General features: G+C 42.9%; 1 protein-coding gene across 1 annotated transcript; it reads right to left on the bottom strand.

Annotated features, from left to right (window-relative positions):
- Positions 1–3,513: 3,513 nt before the first annotated feature.
- LOC117374125 (glutathione synthetase-like) lies at positions 3,514–11,995 on the bottom strand. Its single transcript, XM_055223247.1, has 13 exons — positions 11,900–11,995; positions 10,978–11,110; positions 10,676–10,818; positions 9,875–9,950; positions 8,979–9,106; positions 7,260–7,376; positions 6,854–6,934; positions 6,685–6,762; positions 6,094–6,160; positions 5,766–5,960; positions 5,025–5,106; positions 4,158–4,344; positions 3,514–3,784 (listed from the first exon to the last, which is right to left on the bottom strand). The coding sequence occupies exons 1-13, from the start codon at positions 11,905–11,907 to the stop codon at positions 3,661–3,663; spliced, it is 1,419 nt and encodes a 472-aa protein (XP_055079222.1). The 5' UTR covers positions 11,908–11,995; the 3' UTR covers positions 3,514–3,660.
- Between the last annotated feature and the right edge of the window lie 14,281 nt (positions 11,996–26,276).

Here is a 26,276-nt window from a genome sequence, read left to right as displayed (position 1 = left end):
TTATAAAAAAAAAAAAAAAAAAAAAAAAAAATCTTGCCTAATTTTTGACAATTTTGAAGTTTATAGTTTTACTTCCCAGCTGAACAGGAGCAGCAGATGTGACATACACAGAGGTAATTCTATAACTGTTACCTAGCAACCATAATGTAAACAAACAATGTAAACAAACATAACGTAAACCACAGCCTGTATAAAGAAGTGGAGTGTGACGTCACCCACAGCGTTCAGCTCCAAATGAAGCTCATCGAGGCCAGAGCAGATATAGGAGACAATTTGGAGTCCAGTTCCATATTTGGAATTCTGACCGTGAGTATCATAGCAACCAAAGAGCCAATCAGGAGCGAGGCTGTTGAAGGCAATGCCCCTTTCCACTCGCACCACTGGTTTAGCATGGAGTGGGCACTTAGCAACACTGTCAATCAAACCTGTTGCTAACGCTAGCAGTTAAGAAGGCTTCTTATTTGTCTGTTATTATTGTTCATATCTTGATTTACAGACACAATAGTGAAATAAAAACAACACTATCACGTAGAGCAGGTTAATACGAACATTTTAAGACCAAAATGAAGAGTCTGACAGCAGCAGTTACAGAGAGAGGGGACACAGTTTTTACACAGAAGGTGAATTGGAGCCAGAGTAGGTGGAGCTGAAAGTGCACCCATGATCACTTCCTGTTTGGAACGTGGCAGCGGTTAGCTATGTCCATTTACATATACAATTTATGTTTACCACTAACAAATACTTCCTGTGTTTTTGTGCTTTTCTTCTCAACTGACACTTCACTGATGTAAAACTCTGATAAATACTTAACAGTTTCTATCCCCTAAACAGAGTCAGATTTAGAAAAAACATGAAAACATGTCATATTTGAGTGGTTAAATAAAGCTGTCCCACACGTCTGCAGCTCCTCTCTGTATTCTCGTCTGTTTTTTGTATTGGAGCCCAAACAAAATACAGATGTAGAGACTGGATCTGGGTAAAACACATCTAGGCTGTGCGTCACTGCAGGAGGCTAATTAGCAGCAGACGTTAACAGTAGCATCTGTGTCGCCGCGGTAACACAGACATTATGTTTCCAAAATGCAGACTGTGTGTAAGTGTGAAGAACACACTGCTCCAAACCTGTTACACTAGTTTCATTCAAAATGCTTAAAGAGAACGTGGAAACATTTAGAATTCTCTCATTTTGACCTGAGGCAAATATAAATAATACTTTTACACAAATCAAGAGGCAGTTTGTGAAGAAATAGCTCCTGTAAGTCAACTTAACCATAGACTGTTTATATAAATGGACATAGCTAACCAGCTATCCGGCACGTTCCAAATAAGAGGTGATCATGGGCGCACTTCCGGCTCCATTGACTCTGGCTCCAGTTCACTTTCTCTCTGTAACTGCTCAGACTTGTCATTTTGGTCTTAAAATGTTCGTATTAACTCACTCTACATGATCCTGGGTTTTTTATTTCACTATTGTGTCTGTAAATCAAGATATGAACATAATAACAGACAAATCAGGTGCCTTCTTTCCCTGAGGTGTTAGCTGGCGTTAGCAACAGGTTTGACTGACAGTGTTGCTAAGTGTCCAGGTTAGCCGCTATAACCGTTAGCCTCGATGAGCTTCATTTGGACCTGAACACCGTGGATGACGTCACACTCACTGAGTCCAACCAAAAAATTAAATTATAAACTCTAAGTCTAACCTGTCTTATGCACTTTTAAGTGTAAGTGCATTATAAAAGGCTAAAAGTCCCCAAAATGGCTCCTCAAACTGGATTCTGTTTCATGATGTTGGACTGAAGCCTTAACATATCTGTTCCTTCCTCTTTGTCATTTGTCACCTTTTCTACACCATTCGGAAAATCAGGAACCACATTTAAAAATAGATCTCTTAAGACCATTATAACAGAGAGAGAGAGAGCAGACAGAGAGAAAGGGAAGAGGAAAGAGAGAGGAGAGAGAGGGAGGGGGAGAGACTGCAAGAGAGAGAGAGAGGAAAGAGAGGAGAGAATGAGTGTTCTCTGCTCTTCAAAACGAGAGAGAGAGGAGAGGGAGAGACAGAAGAGAGATGGAGAAAGATGGAAAGAGGGAGGAAAGAGGAGAGGCACACACACACACAGACACACACTCACTTCCACACACACGCACACACACACCCCTACACACAAACACACACTCACATACACATGCACACACTCTCACATATACACAGACACATGCACACATACACACACATCTATACACGCAAACACACACACATACATACACACACTCACGCACAGACACACACGCTCTCTCTCTCTCTCTCTCTGGGATCCAACATCACCAGGCTGCACTAATTAAACTGCCCTCTCTTCATGAACGAGTGTCAGAGCTCACAGTTGTGTAAACTTGAGCGCCGTTCGTTAACAGAGTGATCAGACGAGGAAACAGTAACGAGGGAGGGTCATTATAGATGTCAGTATTATTACAGAGGGCACTGTCTCTTCTGTCTGTTTGTTCTGTGACTGTGAAAGTTTGACTAACGAAGGAACTGATGTGAAAATGAAAGGACTTCTTGGTTGGGCTGCAGAAGTTATTACCTAATCTGCATCGCTCACACTTTACTTTCATTACAGTATTTCACTCAACAAAAACAGTTCAAATGTTCAGATGAAACCTTAGGACGCCTTCATTTAAAGTTAAAGGGTTTTCTCCCATGTTCTAACACTGTCTCTCATCAAAAACATGAAGAGGTTTGACATGTCATCTCTGCATGTTTGAGTAATCTAGAGATCACTCCCTATTCAAACCCTTCTTACAGTCAGCTGTAAGATTCTGTACAAGGCTCCGCCCACAAGTCTGCATCACCCATGCTCGACAATTCTCCATAAATCTACAAAAACATGATACAAAACTGTACACAGCAACTTGACAAACCTGATGTTTTGTGCAGTAGTTTCATTAGTGGGATGCAGCTGATTGTGTGTGATAGAGCTCTGAAGGGGAAAGACTTAGAGCAGAGAGTAAAGGGAGGGGAGAGAGCATTAAAAAAGAAAACATGTTAACATGTTGTTTTGGGTGAATATAGCATTTTCAAGACAATAAAAGGAAACATGGTGACCTAAATATGTAATGTGTTACAGTTAATACCCCATAGAAATAAAACACCTCTTAAATTAAACCTCCACCAACTCCACATATGAACATTTTCTGGTTGTATTCACCCTATAATTGGATAAAGCGGCTGCTGCTTCAATCTGAAGTCTGCTGCTGCCATCTGCTGGTCTAATCATGTTTGTACATGGGGCATATCACTGGCTCGGGTCCTGAGCTCTGCCCAGTGTTTTCTAATAAAACATAATTAAAGCAACAGTGTTGTAGATGAGGTAAACCAGTATGAACAATTGAACGTGTATTGCGCAGCGGACTCCATTTTCTTCTCTGTTTTGCGTAGTTGCGGTGTATGATGGGATATAGAAGTGCGTGTGCATGGATGCACACTTCGGTTACGTCCAATCTCCATGGAAACGGTGGAAAGGGAAGGGCAGGTTTGTCGGGCGCATTCAGTAGGGTGCGTTGAAATGGGACAGCCCTTGTCGCGCCGGAAATTACGTAACTGCCCTTCGATGCACACTTCGAATAGGCCAGTTTGGTGAATTGAGACACGGCCGAGGAAGAGCTTCAGATGAGGAAGGGGCTGCTTCTGGCTCCTCTCCCAGAGGCGACGCCTCCCTCTACGTGCTCTGCCATCTTGGATCTGAGCAGGTAACCCACCACTTCATTGGACAGAACATCTCTGCCCTGCCTGACACAAGGACAACAGCACATCTGCATTTTATCTGCTCACAACCACATTCCAAAGAGAGCTAAGCCAGGCAGAGGACTGGAGGACTAAAGGGGAGGACAAGGGGCAGAGTCTGGAGGACTAAAGGGGAGGAGGAGGGGCAGAGTCTGGAGGACAAAAGGGGAGGAGGAGGGGCAGAGTCTGAAGGACTAAAGGGGAGGAGGAGGGGTGGGGTCTGGAGGACTAAAGGGGAGGAGGAGGGGCGGAGTCTGGAGGACTAAAGGGGTGAGTGAGGGGGATTTTCATTTGAAGGATATGCTTCACAGTGAGAGCAGAGGGACTTTGTGACGTGTTTATGATGAGAAATAGATAAAAACATTGGCTTTGGTTTTACCTGACATAGGCTCCTGCCACACCCAGCTCGCACGTACAGTCAGTAAGCACAGGGGGGCGCTCTGCTGACACTATGATATTAGGGGAGGGTGTGGCCTGGATCTTGTCCATAAGAATATAAGCCGTCCTCTCTTTTCCTGGGGCCTCCGTCAGAACACGGCTGATGTCTGAGCCAAAGAAGTTATTTCCTGTGAAGGGGTCAAAGGTCATTTGACACATATTACGCAGTAGTTAAGATTAGACCAAGAAAATACATCACAGTTTAGTTAAATCAGCATTTGAAGTGTCAGAAAAATTACATCCTTTGGCCTGAACTCTCTGTGTTCTACATGTATATCTATGGTGGAATGTTCAGCAGTTACCATGGTGACACAATGCACACATTAGCAAACACATTGCTAAAATAGTTTTAAGATCATCTGGAAACTCAAGAAAAGTGATTTAAAGAGCACATGCCCAGGTGCCAGTGACCAACACAAATGTCCATGGTCCTGTTTAGGAGTTTGATTTTACACAAAAAGGTGAGAGTGACTAATTGAAAAACTGTTGGCTAACGCTAATGCTAATGCTAGCTAGCTTGTGACAGTAATGTTATATGAGAGTTTAACAGTACATATCAGCTCACCTGTTGTAGTTCAGATAAGTCAGTTCTCTTTATGGTGAGATTGTGTTAAAACAAAGCTCAGATTAAAGTCTGAACTGAGTAACAGAACCTCAGACAGAGCAGTGCCTACAGTTAGCATCACATCATACCACGTGGTGACGGACATTTTTTGGCTTCATTCACACATGACCCAGTTCTGATCCTGTTCTGGTCAAATGCAGGTAAATTCCTGGGTCAGCTGTGTGTGTGAACGTAGCTCCTCACCTCCTCCTTCTCTCTGAGGTTTAAGAACAAATCGTTCTGGAGCTGCTAAGGCCATGTCCACGGCTCTGTCTCCCTCAGGGCCCTAAGACACATTAAAGAGCCATGTTAGTCACAGACTGTATAGAGGAGAGGACTGAGGGAGTGTGACGTCACCCACAGCATTAGGCTAGCAGTTATAATGGCTAATCTGCAACCAGAGACCATATTTGAAAATCCAAGCGCAAAACCAAAGAGCCAACCAGGAGCGAGGCTGTTCAAGGTACCCACACCATCCTGCCTGCACCGTTGGCTTCACAGGGACCGGGCGCTTAGCAACGCTGTCAATCAAACCTGTTGCTAATGCTAGTGGGAGCGATCTTAGGGAAAGCACGCGCCTAGCCGGTTAGTTTTGTCCATTTATATAAACAGTCTATGGGTGTTACGCTGTCCCCTCAGCATGATCTTGGATTTCCATTGTTTCTTGTATTGTCCTGTATTTAAAGGTCGAGTGCTTAGAAAATTCACGTTGTCACCTACCACCCATCTCCGCCCACATGCCTACGTAAAGCAGAGTCGGCCATTTTGCAAGGCTGGGTTTCTGCACAGAGACAGGAGAGGCTGACGATGCTTCAAACTCCCTAAAATACAGAGTTAAACTTAAAAATGTTCCTTAGATCTGCTTTAACTTTAAAATGTCCAAATTGTAACATAATGATCCATGGGTGTCAGAGATTAGAACTTTCATATGTGCGTGTGTCTGACCAGGTCCAGGGAGTAGAGTCCGGTGAACGTGGCTCTGATCTGCTCCACCACATGAGGGCGCTCTGGAAAGAACCTCTCCAGGACCCCAGGCTCACTCAGAACCTGCTGCACCTTCTTCGTCCCAGCCAAATGTGTGGCGATGTCCGGAACCTTGACGGCACGTGAGCGCTCGAGCAGGAGGCGCAAGTCCCAGATCTGAGGAGACATGAGAACTGTGTGGAAGCAATGTGCAGAGACATGAGAACTGTGTTTCTTTGTGACACTCCATAGATCCCGCCCTCCATCAGAGATCATGAAGTCATCCTCGTGTGTACAGATGAGTGTTTACCTGCTCGGTGTAATGATCAGGGGCATGGCCATAGCGGAAGTACACCACTGCGATCTCTCTGCCATCTCTGAAACCAAACATCTCCGGTTATTAACTTTAACCAGCCCTCTTTAATCTCTTATTTTCAAGACACCATTTTGCCGATCTACTTCCGTTTCCACCTCCACCGGTACACGCCCACTGTGTGGTACACGCCCACTGTGTGGTACACGCCCACTGTGTGGTACACGCCCACTGTGACGTATATTTATGTTGCAATTGAGTCGGGTGTTCTTATCTTTCTTATTAATTTTACCTTTGTCCCATGTTCTAACTCTCAAAAACATGAAGAGGTTTTAGATCCATCCATGTTTGAGTAATCTAGAGATCTTTCCTGGGCCTAGCAGCAGGATCAATATTGGATATCACTACTGACTCAAAAAACAAATCAAACTTCATGTTTTTACTGGATATTTCACCTTTTCTATATTAATGCTTTTGGCCTAATAATAATGTTAATAATAATGGAGAGTTTTTCAAAGAGTTTTCACTCTCCCTCTCCATGGAAATGTGCAAGTGATGTTCCACAGTGCTGCTTTAAATGTGACTCACACAAACAGTCTGTTCTCTTCATCCAGGGACGCTGAGGCACAGACTTCCTCCAGAGAGCGACGAATCACACAGATGTTCCTGAGACAGGTGAGACAGGGGAGACAGGTGAGACAGGTGAGACAGGTGAGAAGGTCTGAGTCTGATCTTTGTAAAACTCTTTTGTCTTTACCATTTCAGCAGCGCCATCTGCAGGTTGCGTTGTTCATAGCGGTTATAGTTGGTGGGTAAGGTCAGCAGCAGCACCACAGCTCTGTGAAAGAACATCACAAAAACAACAATATTATTCTCTTAAGTAGAAGTGAAAAAGTATTTGATAAAAGTACTACTCGAGTAAGAGTAACTTAAACTGTCAGGATGCAACATCTGATTTTATAAGGTTGGTGAATGTGACAAAACATGAAAATGTGGCATTCATTATATCTGAAGGAGCCAGAAACACAAATGTGCAAATAATTTCATATTGTTACGTAAAGCTCCAGTCACTTTAGACTCACTCACTGTGGGAAGAGTGAACACAATTATTATTATCATTTTCTCTGACCTCTAAGCCCTCTCTGACCTCTGACCCCTGGTACCTGTGTGACCCGTAGAGCTCCCAGGCTTTGGCCACGGCTGAGGCTTGCACAGTTGGGGGGTGGTCGTACTGGAGCTGCTCACTCTGCTCTGGGAGTCCAACGAATCTCAGAACATCTCTGCAAAAACAAGATCAACAACAACATCAATGTCAACGTCAACAACATTAACATCAAATACAACATCGACAACATCAACAACAACATCAACATCAAATACAACATCAAAAACAAAATCAATATCAGCAACAACATGAACAGCATCACCAACATCATCAACAACAACAACGACATCAACCTAAACTCAACCACGACCATGACCACAACGACAACAAAATTCTCCCTGTTCTTGTTGTGTTCAGATCTTTATCCATGTTCTTGTCGTTTCTTCTCATTGAGTCTCTGAAGTTGTATTTGGAGTGATTCATGTTTGAGTAATATTTTATCGACTATTTTCAAGAAATCTACTCCCATTTTCACCTCCACCGATACACGCCCACTGTGATGTGTGTACTTCTCCAGTTTTATGTTCTTAATTGGAGATACTTGTAGGATTCAGCAGTGTTGTGTAGTCATTTTGGTACAAATGAAAAAAATGTGCTGCTCACTAGTGTGATGTGCAGCTGTCCATAGCGGGCACTGACAGCATGCGGCGCTTTGTTGTGATGACGTTTACGGCGACGTCAGCTCCCGTTGGGCACCGCAATTTTTAAAAGCAGAAGTTAGCGGTTAGCGTTATTTCTTTTATTAAGTGGTTTTAGGTGAATATTGTGATTTAAAATGTCTAAATTATAACATAATGAGGGCATCTGACCTACATCTGACATACAGGGAGGGCATCTGACACATGGGGAGGGTTGTTCTTGTACTTGGCGTTGCAACCATAGACTGTATATATAAATAGCTAACCTGCTAGCTGCCGTGTTTCAAACAGGAAGTGATCATGGGCACACTTCCGGCTCCATCGACTCTTTCTGTGTAAAAACTGTGGCCCCTCTCTCTGTAACTGCTGCTGTCAGACTCGACATTTTGGTCTTAAAATGTTTGTATTAACCCGCTCTACATGATCCTTTTTTAATTTTTTTTTTTATCTCACTACTGTGTCCGTAAATCAAGATATGAACGTTAATAACAGACAAATCGGGTGCTTTCTTACCCTGAGGTTCCTTGCGCTAGCGTTAGCAACAGCTACTTGGAGTCAGAATTTCTAATACACAACTTGGCTCCACATCGGCCCCTATATCAGCTCTAACCTCGATGAGCTTCATTTGACTAGAGCCGACCGCTGTGGGTGACGTCACACTCACTCATAGTTTGTGGTTGCAACATTGTAATTTACCCACTGCAGGACAAATAAAGGTTTATCTTATCTTATATGAGACAAGAGCAGAAAGGAGGAGTGAGAGAGTGAGAGGGAGCTGAAAATTTGGTATTTTTTGGTATTGTGTGTAAAAAGTCAGATTAAAATCACGATTCACAAATTTAATCTGTCTTTATATAAATACACTGTTTTCTGTAGTACTTTTTTCTGCATATATAATAATTTTTGCATGAACTCTCCCTGTAGTCTGGAGTGCAGTTTGGGTCAGATACACAGAGGTAGTATGAAATAGATTTGAGAGCTTTTGCCACGCCCCTTTTTAGTCGACCAATCGCAGGGCAGCACATGTCTTTAGTGGAACACTGCTCTACAGGTTTGAGTTGGATGATTTGAATTCTGACCTGTGCACTTCCACCAAACGGGCACTAAGCCCTCCCATCCCGACAGCAAACGTGTTGATCTCCACCTGCTTCAGAGAAGAACCCTGGTCCAACATGTAGTCACAGCGATTCAGACCCAAGACGATGGACTGAAAAAAGAGAGAAAGAGAGGGTTACAGGGAGAGACGGGGTTAGAGAGGAGCGGGTAAGAGAGAGAGGTGCAGCATATAGTCACAGCACCTCAGACCCAAGATGATGGACTGAGGAGAGAGAGAAAGAGGAGAGAAAGAGAGAGAGGAGCGAGTAAGAGAGAGGAGCAGAATGTAGTGACACTGATTCAGGCCCAAGACAATGGACTGAGGAGAGAAAGAGAGGGTTAGAGAGAGGAGAGGGTAGGAGAGAGAGAAGAGAGTGTTATAGAAAGGAGAGAAGAGGAGAAAAAGGGGAGAGTATTCAAAAGAGAGAGGAGATTGTTAGAGAGAGAGGAGAGGAGAGAGAGAAGAGGAGAATGAGAGAGGAGAGAGAGAGGGGAGGGTTAGAAAGAGAGAGAGGAGAGAGTGACAGGAGAGAGGACAGTGTTAGAGAGAGATGAGAGGAGAGAGGGAGAAAGAGAGAGCGAGAGGATAGGAGAAAGAGAGGAGAGAGAGAAGCAGCATGTAGTCACAGCACACAGAGAAAGAGGAAGAGAGGGTTAGAGAAAGAGAGAGAGAGGAGAGGGTTAGAGAGAGACGCGAGGAGAGAGAGGAGGAGGAGAAATAGTGTCGAAATAAAAAGAGAGGGGAGCCAGAAATGCTCTGATGCTCACTTCCTGTTTGGAATGTGGCGGCTAGCAGGTTAGCTCTGCATATACAGGCTATGCTAGCAGGTTAGCTGTGTTCATATACACAGTCTTTACATGCACAGTGGTCGGCACTCACCGGGGTCCTTCCTTCTCTCTGGATCTGTTTGTAGATGTGGAACAGTCGAGCAGTGAAGTCGTCCACTTCTATGGTGCTGAAAACACAGAGTTTAAACACAGACTCAGAGGGAGCAGCAGGCCAAAGGTTAAAGGTCATATTACAGGTTTTAGTGCTTAGTCTGGGGTATAGTCCCTGTTCTACTGTCATATTTCAGAGTTTTACGTCAGTTCAGTGTCAGTTTGTGGGAGAAAAGTTGAATAAAGCTGTTGTCTTTTATTTGTATGAGTGTGATCACAGCTATAGTGTCATTTAGACTCGTCAAAGCCCTGGTTTACATTATGGTTGTTTACATCATGTTTGTTTACATGATGTTTGTTTACATCATGGTTGTTTACATTATGTTACATTAGGTTTGTTTGATAATATGACAGACCAATCAGGTGCCTCCTTTCCTCGAGGTCACTCCCACTAGCGTTAGCAATAGGTTTGATTGACAGCGTTGCTAAACCAGTGGTGCAGGAGCAAACTGGAGTTATTTTTAACATCCTCGCACCGGATTGGCTTTTTGGTTGCTATGATACTCGTCGTCCAAATTCCAAATATTGAACTGGCTCCAAATTGGCCGCTACAACTTTTAGCCTCGATGAGCTTCATTTGACTGGAGCCGAACACTCTGAGTGACGTCACAATCACTTAGGCCACTTCTTTATACAATCTGTGGGCTGTGGTCATAAAGTGTTCCTTGCTTCTATTGTCAGTGGTCAGTTTGGGAGTTTTTAATGCAGAGGTCTCCAGCCAATCATCTCTCAGGAGCGTTACCTGGACAGAGTCTGCTCCAGAAACGCCTCGTCTTGACTGACCCGATCCACCAAAGTGTTAAAGAGAGTTTGGACCTCCACAGCCTGAAAGTACAGAGCCCTGGGCATCGGAATGGGCAGGAGGGTAAAGGGCATGAGGGTCACCTGCAGAGAGGGAACTGGGTCAAATACAGAGGAACAGAGTCGGAGGAGCAGAGTCAGAGGAGCAGAGAGGAGCAGAGTCAGAGGAGCAGAGAGGAGCAGAGTCAGAGGAGCAGAGTCAGAGGAGCAGAGAGGAGCAGACTGGAGCAGACAGGAGCTCACATGTGCAGGTTTCATGGTGGGTGGAGGCCTCATCAGAACTCCATGTAAACAGGCTGCATCTCGGGCAAACTCCACCAGGGGCTGGAGCAGAGCCTCATCTTTGAGCAGGGCCTCGAACAGCCCAGGACACGATCTGAGAGAGATAAAGAGCAAAACACGAGAGATAAAGGACAAAACATGACTCACTTTATATGACACAAACCAACTCTTGTGATCTTTAATCCATGTTCTAATGCTGTTTGCTCCTCAAAAACAGACCTGGAGTTGTGTTTTGTTTCGTTCACACATGTTTGAGTAACACTTTATTATTAGTCTGTTACATCTCCAAAGCTCAAAATGCTCTGTTCCACCTTGTGATGTCATGAAGTGGTAGTTTAAGTTAACAGCTCCTTTTACCTTTAGTTCAGTAGAGATTGGAAATTCCAGGACTGAAATGATCCAAATGATTCTAGTGAAGGTGTGTGGAGTTTAAAACACAGTGGAGCACTTCCTGTATTACCACATGACATCACAAGGTGGAACAGAGCGTTTTCTGTTTGAGAGAAGAACTCAGCCTAAATATGCAGGGTTTGTGTGTTAAACATGTGTGAATGAAACAAAACACAACTCCAGGTCTGTTTGTGATGAGGAAACATTAGAACAGAGATCAGAGAGTAGAGTCATATGGGCCTTTAAAGTCCCTTGACAACAATCTCGTTTTTTGCTCCCCCATGTCACTTAAATCAGGCCTCTTCTGCTTTTGGCTTTTCAGATTTTTAAACATGTTCTAGTTGTTTCTTCTCATTGAGCCTCTTAAGTTGTATTTAGTGTGATTTATGTTTGAGTAATCTTTAGTCTTATTTTCAATACACCATTTTGTTGATCTGCTCCCGTTTTCACCTCCACTGGACTGACCTGTATATCAGACAGGTATAAAACTCACCTGGACATGTTTGTTTGGTCCTCACTGCTGATCGTGGTCCTGGGACACCTGTCTCACCTGTCCCTCACCTGTCCGTCTCATTCTAAAGCACCTCCATTTTGTTGTTCTTCTTTGAAAGAGTCAAACACCTGAGTGAGTTCCCGTGTTTCTGAGACCTGTGTGAACACGCGTCTGTTTTCTGCTCGTCCGGCTTGTCAGGTCCAACTCACTGTTCCACTTTGTCTTTGGGCTCAGGAGGAATGTTTAGTATTCCTCCCGAGCCCGAGCGGGGGACTAAAGGGAGGTATAAGGAACAGTGCGATTGGTCAAACAGGTATAAACATGTATGCAGTCAGGTGTTTGTATTCAGAAACACCTGGCTTTAATCATTGCAGTCATGAGTAATGTCACCAACTACCTGAAATTGCAGAGTTTGACGAGGAACTGTTGATAATGCTATTACACAGTTTAGTAGCAAAAAGTTGCTTTAGTGCTGAGTTCCACTTTAAGAGCACTGCAAAAAAAAAAAAGTCAGTTTCAACTCAAAAACTTAAGTCAACAGGTTGCCTTTACTTTTATTAACTGAAAAGTCCAACTAACTTTAAGTTATGGATTTAAGTTGCTCCAACTTAAATTATTTTGTTCACACAATTCATCTTTCACATTTTCCTGTACTTTTTATTTGTTAGACCAAATAATTTCTTTTTGCTTGCAGAAATTATTACTCATCATGAGCACAATGCATTTTATTTTGCTTCTCTGACTATTTATCACTGACTCAAAACATTTACCATCACAATCATAATGCATTTTCTTTTGCTCGCTCATTTTATAATGTTTGCACAATGGCAACGGTCATCCTTTTACATTTTACATCACTTTGAAATCCATGGACTAATCTGCTCCGTGTAGAGAGATGATTAGACCAGCAGATGGCAGCGTTCAACAAGGAAATGTGTCAAGACTAAGGCTCAAATCTAGAGTTTATGGAGGAACAGTTTAAAGAAGGAGTATTTTACTTCTATGGGGTATTAAAGAGGGGGTATTTTACTTCTAAGTCATGCTAAGTCACTCCCCCTTCAGAGCTCTATCACAACACAATCAGTTACATCCCACTAATGAAACTACTGCACATCACATCAGGTTTGTGATGCTGCTGTGTACAGTTTTGTATCATGTTTTTGTAGATTTATGGAGAATTGTCGTGTGGGAGCATGGGTGACGTAGACTTGTGGGTGGAGCCTCGTACAAGCTTGCACTGCAAACTGTAAGGCCGGTTTGAATAGAGCCTGGGAGAGATCTCTAAATTACTCAAACAGACTTAAGAGATACAGTTTCTGATGCTTAAATAACTTCTAAATACATCAAAAATAGTGTTTTATAATGATTAGTTTTAGTCCTGGTTTAGTCCTGGTTTAGACCTGGTTTAGTCCTGGTTTAGACCTGGTTTAGTCCTGGTTTAGACCTGGTTTAGTCCTGGTTTAGACCTGGTTTAGTCCTGGTTTAGACCTGGATTAGTCCTGGTTTAGTCCTAGATTACAACCAGAAATATGCTGTTATAGACCTGGTTTAGCTCTGATGGGACTCAAAAAGCCACATCTTTTCTTTGGTGGTATTTGGTGTGAAAAGAGCAAACAGCAGAGCCAGTCTCAGCTGTGAGTCTCTCCTGTCACGACCAGAGGGCTCTAACTCCACACAACTAAACTACAACTGGTTCAGACCTGAATCTGCCTGGCTCAGTCCTGCTTTAGTCCTGCTTTAGTCCCGGTTTAGTGCTGGTTTAGTCCTGGTTTAGTCCTGGTTTAGTCCTGGTTTAGTCCTGGTTTAGTCCTGGTTTAGTCCTGGTTTAGTCCTGGTTCAGATTGCCTCACATATTGAAGCACAAAGTGTGAAATGAGACATTTGAGGAGGTCATAGTCTGTGTTCACATGCTCCATAGACTAAACTGGACTAAAACAACACGATTACACCCATCCTGTACGCTCGGGTTCACCTGTCTGCTCCTGTCTGCTCCTGTCTGCTCCTCTGGCTCTGCTCCTGTCTGCTCCTCTGGCTCTGCTCCTGTCTGCTCCTCTGGCTCTGCTCCTCTGGCTCTGCTCTTGTCTGCTCTGGTTATGGTCATTAGCTCTTCAATACTATTTACACTTTAGATTCTTCTGCACAGAGCTCTGTTTGTTTCAGACCTTCACACTTTGGGCTACTCTCTACTTCTTCTTCAGTGTCTTGTGCTTTAGCTGTGGCTGCTCAGCTCATTTAAACAGATTTTGGCACTGTCCTCTTACTGAAAGGTGTAAGATGACAGTGCTATCTGCAGGCCAACTTCTTCTAAACTGTATGCCACACAGGTGTGAAAGAGTGGGCACTCCCCCTCATCCTGATTCACAGTCTGGTGGGCGCGTTTCTGGATCTTGATGGCCTCCCTGGTCCTGTGACCTATGCCCTCAGCGTTGTCCCAGTCCACGAGATGGTCTTCCCTCATTCAATGGTCTGATACCATGGACTTAAGCTGTTCTTGGGCTTGTTGCTTAGTAACTCGGTGCATGTTTTTTTTTTTTTCTTCTTCAGATTCCGTTTTGTGTTCTTTTATGTGATGGTTTAGGGTTTTATACAGAGATGTCACGGCTACATCATGAGACACTGAAGAGGATGGAGCAGAGACCAGCCCAAAGGGTCAAAGTCTGAAACAAACAGAGATCTTTACAGAAGAAGAAAACAAACGTATAAACAGAATTACACGGCTAAAAGGAAAGAAGTGCATTTTTGGGAACCACTCTTTCACTCAGGCCTTGGTTTCATAACAGGTGATGAATTTAAAACCCATCACTGTCCACTCTATGAAAAAGGGGGATGGTCATCGCTATTTGTCAGAGTAATAGCCTGTATAAAGAAATGGACTGAGTGAGTGTGACGTCACCCACAGTGTTCGGCTCCAGTCAAATGAAGCCCATCGAGGTTAGAGCTGTTATAGGGGCCAATCTGGAGCAGAGTTACATATTTGGAATTTATCAGCAACCAAAGAGCCAATCAGGAGTGAGGCTGTTGAAGGTAACGCCCCCTTCTCAGCTGCATCGCTGGTTTAGCAGGGAGCAGACGCTTAGTAAAGCCGTCAATCAAACCAGCTAACGCTATTGGGTGTGACCTCAGGGGAAGAAGGTGCCCGACTTGTTTGTTATTGATGTTCATATCTTGATTTACAGACACAATAGTGAAATAAAAACCCCAGGATCATGTAGAGTGAGTTAATACAAACCTTCAAGACCAAAGTGACAAGTCTGACAACAGCAGTTACAGAGAGAGAGGCCACAGTTTTTCCTCACCCACCTATATACGTCACCTCTTTGTTAATCACTGATACAGGAACATTTAATCCCAGATCACATGACTGTATAAGACTAATGACGAGCCGCTCCAGAACTGACACTGGACAGAGGATTTTGGCCGTTATGCCTCACAAAAATGGAAAACACTCCAAGAACAAGCAAAACAGGGTATTTTGGTGCCAGAGTCACAATTTAATAATCAGATAACATCAGATAACAGTTTTTTTATCTGTAAAATCCCACAGCTCTGATCTGTTTGTCCTGTTTCATCCTCCATGACCTCACACTGATGGAGGCGTTTTGTGTTTGGAGCAAAATTACTTTTAAATCACTGAGTCTAAAGATTCTGCGTAAGTGTAATGGAGACTGATGATGAAACAGATTAACCCCGACACTCCCGCCCAGCGCACGTGGCTAACAGCAGCGCTAGCTCATTTCTGTCACGTTTTAAACCGAGGGAGGACCATAGACTCTATATGTAAATGGCTCCAAAACCAACATGGCTCCATCTTCAGTCATTCTGCAGGTTGATGTTTAGCAGTTCATATGACAGTTCTGAAATACTTAAGTTTTTCTCTCATTTTGTGTGTCCTTCTGTGTTCTCTGGACCCTCACTGGACTCAGCTGTGACCTGAGTCCATCTGCTCTGAACAGTCCTGTTGTTTTCAGCTGTTTGGAGATCGAGGCTTTGGTTTGAACTCAACATTTATATTTAAATTTTAAACTCATCATGTTTTTGTGAAGAAACTTGTGTCAAAGCTTTACAAAAATATACCCCGACCTCTGCACGGATGAGTCTACTGCAGCGCTCCCCCTTCAGAGTAACAGCACAACACAATCAGCATGTCCCCCCCCCCCTCCCTTTGCTCTCTGTACTAAGTCACTCCCCCCTTCAGAGGACCATCACAACACAATCACTGCACATCACATCAGGTTTGTCAAGTTGCTGTGTACAGTTTTGTATCATGTTTTTGTATATTTATGGAGAATTGTCGTGTGGGAGCGTGGGTTTGAATAGGGCCAGGAGAGATCGCTAAATTACTCAAACGTGCACGGATGACATCTAAAACGTCTTTATGTTTTTGATGAGGGAACAGCGTTAGAACATGAGAGAAACCAACTAAACCAGAGACGCTTGGCCATCTGCAGGGACACGGACAGATCTGAACTGCTCTGTGTGTGTGGAAAGAGGTTAGAGAGTCAACAAGTGTCCAGAGAGAGAAGGAGGGAGAGAGATGGAGGAGAGGGGGGAGAGAGAGAGAAGGAAGAGGAGGAGAGGGAGAGAGGGGAAGGTGGACAGATTTGCATCTCTCTGTGTGGAAAAGATTAGAGTGTCAACAAGTGTCTTGGGAGAGGGAGAAGGCGAGGGAGGAGGGAGAAGGGGGAGAGTGAAAGTGAAGTAATTGGTGGTGAGCAGAGGGAGGGGAGAGGGGAAGAGAGGAGAGGCGAGGGGGAGGAGAGAGAAGGGAGAGGAGAGGAGAGAGGTGAGGAAGGGATAGATCTGCATCTCTGTGTGGAAAAGGTTAGAGAGTCAACACGTGTCCAGGGAGAAAGAGAGGAGGGACTGGAGGAAGCGGACGGGAGGAGAGGGGGATGAGAGAGAGGAGAGAGTGAGTATGGAGCAGAGGAAGCAAAGAGGAGGAGAGAGGGGGGAGGAAGGGGGGAGGAGAGCGGCAGAGGGAGCGAAGCAAAGGTGATAGAGAGAAGAGAGGAGAGAGTGGAGGAAGCAAGGGAGGAGAGAGAGGAGGAGAGAGAGAGAGAAGGAGAGAGAGGAAGCAGAGGACGTGTGAGCTGTAGACACAGTAAACAGCAGCAGATGTCTCAGATCTAAAAAGACACTTTCAGATTGAAATTTGATCAGAATCAAAAGGTAAAGAAGTTTAGGAAAAGTCCAGAATGAGGCTTTAAAGGTCCTTTATTACACAACACTGACTCTTGAGAGCGTTGGCCTGTTATAATGCTGTTACCTGTGGTTAGTCTATGGTCGCGCCTCGAGCCATAACCAAACATGATCGTTCAATAACATTTGTTTATTTCAGTGACTCATATAAAACAGTGGAGTTCATTGGTCACTCATCATTTACAAACAAAACCACATTTCACATTTTGCTCTTTTCCCTCATAAGCAGACATATTTGTTTTGATACAGACGGTCTGTGCTTGTCCGTGATTGGTTCATCCACCTGTCAATCACACCCATCTGAACTCGGGGAGATTCACAGTGTCCACACTCACATCTTCACAAAGAACTGAACCAGTGTGGATCTAGAGTTCAGTGTATGTTGCTAATAAACTACTTCAAAATGTTTCAAAGCCCAACAAATCAGAGACTTTTCAGATATAAAACATGAAACAGGCCTGTTCTCCAAACTGTTGTGTTCAGATCTTTATCTATGTTCTAGTCGTTTCTTCTCATTGAGCCTCTGAAGTTGTATTTGGAGTGATTCATGTTTGAATAATCTCTTACTTTTAAGACGTCATTTTGTCGATTTACCCCCATTTTCACCTTCACCGGTACACGCCCACTATGAGGTACACACTTCCTTCTCCAGATTTATTTTCTTAATCGGTGATACTCGTAGGATTCGGCAGCGTTGCGTTGTCATTTTGGTACAAATGAAAAACAAAAGCTCACTAGTGTGATGTGCATCTGTCCATAGGGGGCGCTGACAGCATGTGGCGCTTTGTTGTGATGACGTTTACGGCAACGTCAGCTCCCATTGGACACCACAATTTTCTAACAAGGAAGTCAGCGGACTTATTTCTTTTATTAAGCTGGTTTAGATGAATATTGTGATTTAAAATGTGTAAATTATAATCAGAAATTAGAACTATAGAGACACACAAGTACAAGAGCTAATTTAAAATATAAAAGCTGAAATATAGTTGTCAAAGTCTGATTTCACAGCCTGAATAATTTTGAAAGAATTCCCTTATTTGAATAACCACAGCTCCATTGATAAATGGGACCAGTGCGTCACTTTTGGGTTTGAAAAGATATTATGTAAATGTAATAACAGAGCAGTCAGAGTCCAACTGTGATCGACATGAGCTTTGGAAATATGAATATCAATGATCTATGAATATTCGCATGCGCTCAGTACAATCAGGAAGTAAAATCACAGAGTTCAGACGACCATAGAGTCAGAGTCTCTGGGTCTGTCACAGCTGGTTTAAAGAGGAGGTTTAAAGGGGAGGTTTAAAGGGGAGGTTTAAAGGGGAGGTTTAAAGAGGAGGTTTAAAGAGGAGGTTTAAAGAGGAGGTATAAAGAGGAGGTTTAAAGAGGAGGTTTAAAGAGCGGGTTTAAAGAGGGAGTATTATGTAGTTTTAGCTTTCTTCCTGTCGTAACATCCAGAAGGACCAAAGGTGCAGACTCAGAAAACAGTTCAGTAGAGTTTATTTACAATAAAAAATTTGAACAGTGGTTAGTGGAGCAGGTGGTGGAGGGCTGGGTCGGCAGTTAGCGTTCTGGCACGGGACGAGGTGAGCTGGATTGAAGGCTGAAAACGAGACTGAGCCAAGTGTAGGAATCCCCAGCCTCTTGATACTCTCCAGGTGAAGGCGTGATTGCTTGATGAGGTGCAGGTGTGTGGAGGTGGTGCCAGAGTCTCCACCCAGCTCCAGGCTCAAACACAGAAGGGAGGGGGAAGACAGCCCAGAAACACGGGGACAGACTGGGCTCATGACACTTCCATCTTCTAAAGTTTTCCTTATCAAAAACATGCCTCAAGAGTGGATGTTTGAGTAATCTAGCGATCTCTCCTGGGCCCTATTCAAACCCTCCTGGTTAGACTGGACTGGACTCACTGTGTGTAGAGGGCAGAATCTGAATAAAGAAGTGGACTAAGTGAGTGTGACGCCACCTACAGCGTTTAGCTCCAAATGAAGCTCATTGAGGCTTGAGGTGAATTTGGAGCTGAGTTACATATTTGGAATTCCGACCATGAGTATCATAGCAACCAAAGAGCCAATCAGGAGTGAGGCTGTTGAAGGTAATGCCAGCCTCAGACCTCTTCTCTTTGACTCTAGGACACTGCCCTGTTTTGTTTTTTTCAAATTCTGGACCCGATCTTCGGTAGATAAAGAGTCTTATTGGCTCATTATGTTCTCAGGAGGAGGCTGACTCTGAATTCTCACTCTGCTCTTATCGATATACTTGTCATGAAAAAATAATGAGTTCGTCTCGAGGCGCAGGTGACACTCGAGCTGCTGCTGCTGTGGGGAAAAACCCAATTTCACTGTCAACACATTTCACACATGGATTTAAAACTGCACTGTGTCACTTTTGGAGATTTTATTTGTTTGTCTGAAATGTTCCACAGTATGGCATTAAAGAGGAGGTATTATGCACTACGTTATAATGTCTGTGTTATCCCTCAGTCGTCCACGTCTGATCCATAGTAAAAGTTGTAGGAGTGAAGATGTTTTGCTGCTCATCCCATCCTCTTCTTCAGCTCTGCTCAGATTACTGGTGGACACTGACTTATATATCTGACGGGAGTAAACAACTATTTTTAACACTTTCAGTCTTAATAGCCTCCATTCAACCTTTCATGGCCCTACTGGCTTGTCCTACTGGCTCGCTCTGTTGTTTTATTTGTTTCTTTTATTTTCTTTGAGTCTAAGGATTATGTCTAAGGTCCCCATTCCTTTGTCCTATGGGATGTCTGTTTACTGTTTAAACAGCCACTCCATAAGAGAATGTACCACCACAGTGGTGAGAGCTCCTCTGGACCCCAGTCTGCTGCACATCACCACCTCAAAGACAGAAAGAGGGCCATAAAAGGTTGAATGTAGACCATTATGACAGCACAATAATAATAATAATAATAATAATAATAATAATAATAATAATAATAATAATAATAATAATAATAATAATAATAATAATAATACATTTTATTTATAAGCACCTTTCAAAACACTCAAGGACACTGAACAAGATAAAAAAAAAAAGATAAAAACATACAAATACAATAAAACATGACAAAAAACTGATTGATAAAAGATGTATGATCAGCTGCATCCCACTAATGAAACTACTGCACATCACATCAGGTTTGTCAAGTTGCTGTACAGTTTTGTGTCATATTTTTGTTTATTTATGGAGATTTGTCATGTGGGAGCATGGGCGATGTAGACTTGTGGGCGGAGCCTCGTACAGGCTCGTACTGCCAACTGTAAGGAGAGTTTGAATAGGGCCCAGGAGAGATCTCTAGATTACTCAAACATGCATGTATGACATCTGAAATTAAGATTTGGCATAATGCTTCATTTTTACGTTTTTCAATTGCAGATATTTTGTGACATTTTGTGACAAGTTTGTGCAGAGTTAAACTGACCTTTTCTACTGTAAACAACTTGAGCTGAGAGAGAGGGGCACTTTTGACTTTTAGATGGAGGTTCATCGAGACATGTTTCAAAACTGAAGGGAACTTGCTTTAGTGAAAAATGAATTTGCAGTTTTGAGTCAGTTTTGACACAGATGATTAAAGATAATTATGTCTGGATCAAACCAACATCACTGAAAATACATCAGTATTTATATAAAATGAGGCTGAGGTGAAGTTGTGTAAAAGCGTCCTCATGTTTACGGAGAGAAACAGAGACAGGACAAAAAGTTTGAAAAGACTGAAAAACACCTATGATCAATACTTCAGACACAATCACAACACAATCAGCTGCATCCCACTCACTAACTACTGCACATCACATCACGTTTGTCAAGTTGCTGTGTACAGTTTTGTGTCATGTTTTTGTGGATTTTGCATGTGTCCACTGGTGCTGCCGTGTCTTTAAACCTCACAGTTGGATTGGACTCTTAAATAAACACATTTCTTGAAGAGGAGCAGAGGGAGATGAAAGCTCCCACAGATCCATATCCGCAGGTTTAATGCCGCTGTCGTGAAAAGAAATGAGAAGTATGTAGAACAAAGAGCATGACACAGGCGAGTAACACGGGCGAGCGCTCTCTTGGAGGGGGATGAGGAAAGAGTCGATATTTTGTTTTTGTGAATTTATGATGAAAACACAATTTGTCAGATCAAAGCGAGTGGAGAGAATTCATGTTTGAGTCCTGCTGCCTTGCAAACCCAGAAAGAAGACGTTCTGCATGGTAAATGGTAATGATGGGTTAAGTGTCTTGCCCATTGACACCACTACAGTATTCACGTGTGGCAGCTGGACTCACACTGCCAACCTGTAACCAATGATGTTTACGTCAAGAGCGTGATTTGAACCGGCAACCTTCAGATCAGAGGACTCTACAAGCTGAGCTACTGCCACTACTGCATTTGAGTGCTCAGAAAAATCCTGTTCTCCCCTACCCCCTATCCCCACACCGTGCAGTTACAGTGGTATCGGCTCTTGGTATCGGCAGCCCATTGATGAGTACGAGTACTGGCACCAGGTATCGTGCATCCCCACCCACCTGGTTCCAGAAGTACATTTTTCATGAGTTTTTTTCAACAGACTTTATGAAAAAAAAATAAAAAAATAAATAAATAGATATGTTGATCTACTGTACAAAAAAGTTTAAAAAGTTTAGCCATTTTAAAAGCCAACAAAGCCAAACAAAGTCTTCTCTGACTGTCCAGAGGCAGAGTCGCAGCTTCTACGAGGGTCATTCAATAAATAAGGTGAATTTTTCGGTATAAGGACTTTTAACCTCCTGAGACCTGGTGTCCTCATATGTGGACAACACGTTTTTGGCCTGTCTAGGCCACAGTGCAAATTATTAGATGAAGAATAACAGCATGCAAGAACAGCAACAATGTAAATATATTATATACATTTTTAACAATTTAGAATATTTTATTTTAATTTTTTTTTGGTTTTTTTTCCTGCTCCTGTCAGCAGCTCTTCACATGAGACACATTGTTCAAAGAGGCACAATTATTGTTTCTGATTTTGTTTTTACATCAGGACAAATGTTGCTGTGTTCAGGGTCTTAATAAATAGTTTTTGCAAATCATTATTTAAATGTTTTATCAAAATGAGTAAAATGTCCACATATGAGGACATTTGATTTACATATTTTTTTCTCAGAAACTACATAATGTAAAAAGATAATTCTTTGTATTTAGACTCATCAGGTCCCAGTCAGCCCAAATAACACAGAGAAATTAATAAAGCATCTCATGCAAGAGCTAGAAGCTTACTTTAAAAAAAAAAAAAAAAAAAAAAATTACTTGTTACTTGTTTTTCACATGGATTTAATTTCTTTTGCAGATAAAAAAAAAACAAACTTTGAGAGTTTTGGCGATTAACAAAGATGGCCAACCAAGAAGCATGCTCCAGGATTGAACAGCGGTCAGTTATCAAGTCAGTTGTATGGTGCCACATGTTTCAGCCAAAAAAATGTCTACAAGCGGCTAAACTGTTTAAAGAAGGACGGAGCAGTGTTGAGGATGAAGGCAGGGAGGCCTACAGAAGTGAGGTCTCCTGAGGTGATCGAACCAGACACAGTGACATTCTCCTATGAATATGGGTTTGCACCTTCAGCAACAAAAAACTTGATAACTGACCGCTGTTCAATCCTGGAGCATGCTTCGTGGCGGCCATCTTTGTTAATCGCCAAAACTCTCAAAGTTTTTTTTTAATCTGCAAAAGAAATTAAATCCATGTGAAAAACAAGTAAAACAAAAAAAACAAAAAAAACAAACAAACAAAAAAGTAAGCTTCTAACTGTACCAAAAAATTCACCTTATTTATTGAATGACCCTCATACCATAGATATACACAGACTATTTAACATCTGTGAGTGCCTGTGGTTAAAGCCATACTCCGGAACATTCTCCGTAGAGAGTTTGATATCGTACTGTAGAAGGATATAGTCAAAGGAACATTTCCATGAAAGCGAACAGGAGGACAAAGAAGGCCGGTTCAGGGTTGTGGAGATGCCCTTCTTGTGCGTCAGATGCCCTCCTTGTGTGCGTCAGATGCCCTCCCTGCGTCTCCATGGCTGTTACTCTGTAGTTTGGATCTGTTCAAACATTTTGTGAGATGTTGGATTCTTGTTGAGTTCAAAGTTTACACTCTGTCTTCTTCTTTTCGATGTTTTCATATTCGTCTTGTTAAATGACTGAGTACACCAGTCCTTCACTCCGTCTGTCGATTCAAAGGCTTCATAACTCTGCAGCGTTCAGGGACACTCAAGAAAACACAAACCTTTACCGGTTGCTATGGAAACAGTGAAATAAATGCATTCTTTGTGTCATGACAGTGAAGGTAAATCAGAGTTTCAAAGGTGTGAGGCGTTTGGCTGAAGATGGAGCTGTTTACATTCAAAACACCTTGGAGGACACATCTTGGAGCTGTTTGTGGATTAAACCTTATTCTGAACTTGTGTCTGACTTTTAACTTTGTAAAAAATACTCTGCAAATCAACTTTTTTGGAGCTTTCTCCCATGTTCTAACATCTGTGTACACTGGTGTATGAATGTGTGTGTGAACCACTGACTGTAAGAAGTGGACTAAGGGAGTGTGAGTTAGCTCCAAATGAAGCTCATCGAGGTTAGCAGTTATAGAGGCCAACGCCTACGTCACAGTGGGCGCGTACGTCACATGTGGGCGCGTACGTCACAGTGGGCGTGTACTAATGGAGGTGAAGATGGGGGTAGATCGACAAAATGGCGTCTTGAACATAGTCGATTAAAAATGACTGAAACATGAATCACTCCAAATACAATTTCAGAGGATCAATGAGAAGAAATGAGTAGAACATGGATAAAGATCTGAAGACAACAGATTGAGGAACAGGCAGGATTTAAAAACAATTTACAATGTTGTATATTGACTCAGTAGTGATAACAAACTGAAATAGTCTGCCCTGGGACAGCCTAACAGAAGCAAGACTGTTAATCTGTGCCATCAGACATATACCACATTCACACATGGGGAGGTAGGTGTCTTGCCTGAAGACACCACAGCAGCATCAAGAGAATTGAACTCCAGACCTTGGTGTGACTGAGCCTCTGAGACACTAATGGTGTCCAAGCGTCACACATGTGTTTAAACCAGGTCACAGTTGAAAAGCAGAGTAAAAATAGTTCGTGTAACAGGTTTATGACAAATGGACTTTAAAAATATCTGACGTCTGTAATGACCTGATCCAGCAGCACATGAACGACGAGCTGTCACAATCCCTCAGAGACACATCGAGTTTACTACGAACATCCCTCAGTATAAAAGTTTAAAGAGCCCATGTGACCCTGACCTCTGACCTGCAGTTGTGTTTTGTTTCATTCACACATGTTTAACACACAGACCCTGCATATTTAGGCTGAGTTCTTCTCTCAAACTGAAAATACTCTGTTCCACCTTGTGATGTCATGTGGTAATCATTTGGATGATTTTATCCCTGGAACATGGAACATTTCCATGGAAACAAGCAGAAGGCCCTCCCCCAGGACAAGTAAGAGTCATGTTTGTGGAGATACAAGTCCACTCACAGTAATGACACATGATTTGCAGCGCAATAAACACAACCAAAATAAATAAAAGGAAAAACAAAACACGCAACTATTTTTGGTCGAAATGTTCCAAACTGTGGCTTTAAAGTATTGTTACTCTTACTTACTTAAGTACAGATTTCTACTACCTATCTCTGGAAAATTATGATCACGATGCCCTTTCAATAACCCAATCCTCACCTCCTCGTTTCCCCTCCCTCACCTCAAACTCATCACCCCAAATAAATGATCAGGTTGAACATTTGTGGTTGTTTCTCTTTCTTTTCTTGTGTGTGACGTCTCCACATTCCCGTCTCTGTGCAGACGTCTCCACATTCCCGTCTCTGTGAAGACGTCACATTCCTGTCTTTGTCTCTGTGCAGACGTCTCCACATTCCCGTCTCTGTCGCAGCAGCTCAGTGGGCCGATAACAGGACTTTGTAGTAGGACATGGGAGAGTCCTCTGGAGTCCCGAGGACATGATCCCAGACTGAGGCCTCTCTCTGTGTCTGGAGACAAAACTCCTGAATCAGAATGTCAGGGTTTAAAAGTGCTGTACAGGCCCAAATGTTTGAGCAAAATGTGTCTGGCTCCAGTGCAGATATGTTGTATAAGCAGCTCCTGAGGTCAAAGTCCTCTGTGTGCTGTCTGCAGGGGGCGCACCCCATAATGCGACGCCAGCATCACCATGACGACAAAACTCCACTGTGGTCTGTGAGAGGTGTGAAAAGTGCTTATAAACTCATCATGGTGAACTCAACATGAACTAGTTGTGGTTTTTAAGACCGTAAACATCAGGTACAGCGCCTTTAATGTGATGATTCCTCTTCTCTTAAACACACAGCCTTTTCAGATGTTTCTAAAAATGTCTGGTCTCCTGAAGCGTCACTCGTCCTGACGGGTCTGATCTGAAGAGAGATGGAGCGTTCTTATCATGAGGATCAGAGGAACGTTTCAGAGTTGCCACGAGAAGAACTGATAAAGAAATAAACACGTCTGAATGATGAAGAGGAGACCAGAGACCAGGATTAAACCAGGACTAAACCAGGACTAAACTAGGACTAAACCAGGACTAAACCAGGACTAAACTAGGACTAAACTAGGACTAAACCAGGACTAAACCAGGACTAAACCAGGACTAAACTAGGACTAAAACAGGATTGAACCAGGACTGAACCAGGCACCTGTTGAGTCTTGGTCCACTTTAATCCTGTGCACATTATTATTATTATTATTATTATGACACATTCTCTTGAGTTTATAAAGGTCAGAGGTCATAGGTCACGTGTTTGGGCTCATTTCCCTCAGCGTCTCTGTTTAATTAGTCACACTTCCTCCAGGATCTGACCCAAAGATAATCCATGTTTCTACAACAGCTGGACAAACATACAGTGTTCATAAAGGTTCAAGCCAGAACTAAACCAGGACTAAAATGAAACATTCAGATAAAAACAGCCACAGGATAAAAACTACTGCAGAGCCTGGAGGTCAGCAGCGAGAGCAGACAGTGATGGGGGGTCTGGGACAAACAGAGCTTTAGGGAGGGTGGTCCCAGTGGTCTTCTCTGTGGTCCTCACCTCTCTCCTCACATTCTTTCAGTGCAGCCTCTGTCAATCACAGAGACGC

This window comes from Periophthalmus magnuspinnatus, chromosome 7 (assembly GCF_009829125.3).
Source record: "Periophthalmus magnuspinnatus isolate fPerMag1 chromosome 7, fPerMag1.2.pri, whole genome shotgun sequence".
Lineage (NCBI taxonomy): Eukaryota > Metazoa > Chordata > Actinopteri > Gobiiformes > Gobiidae > Periophthalmus > Periophthalmus magnuspinnatus.
Note: the sequence above shows the minus strand (reverse complement) of the source record. Positions and strands in the feature narration are given on the sequence as shown.

What these genes read in the sequence shown, in the direction of transcription:
- LOC117374125 (XM_055223247.1), bottom strand. An exon ending in CGTTTGGTGGAAGTGCACAG is followed by an intron (nt 7,377 to 8,978) that starts GTCAGAATTCAA and finishes TTGTTTTTGCAG; the next exon opens with AGATGTTCTGAGATTCGTTG. An exon ending in GACTCTACTCCCTGGACCTG is followed by an intron (nt 5,107 to 5,765) that starts GTCAGACACACG and finishes AATGTGTCTTAG; the next exon opens with GGCCCTGAGGGAGACAGAGC.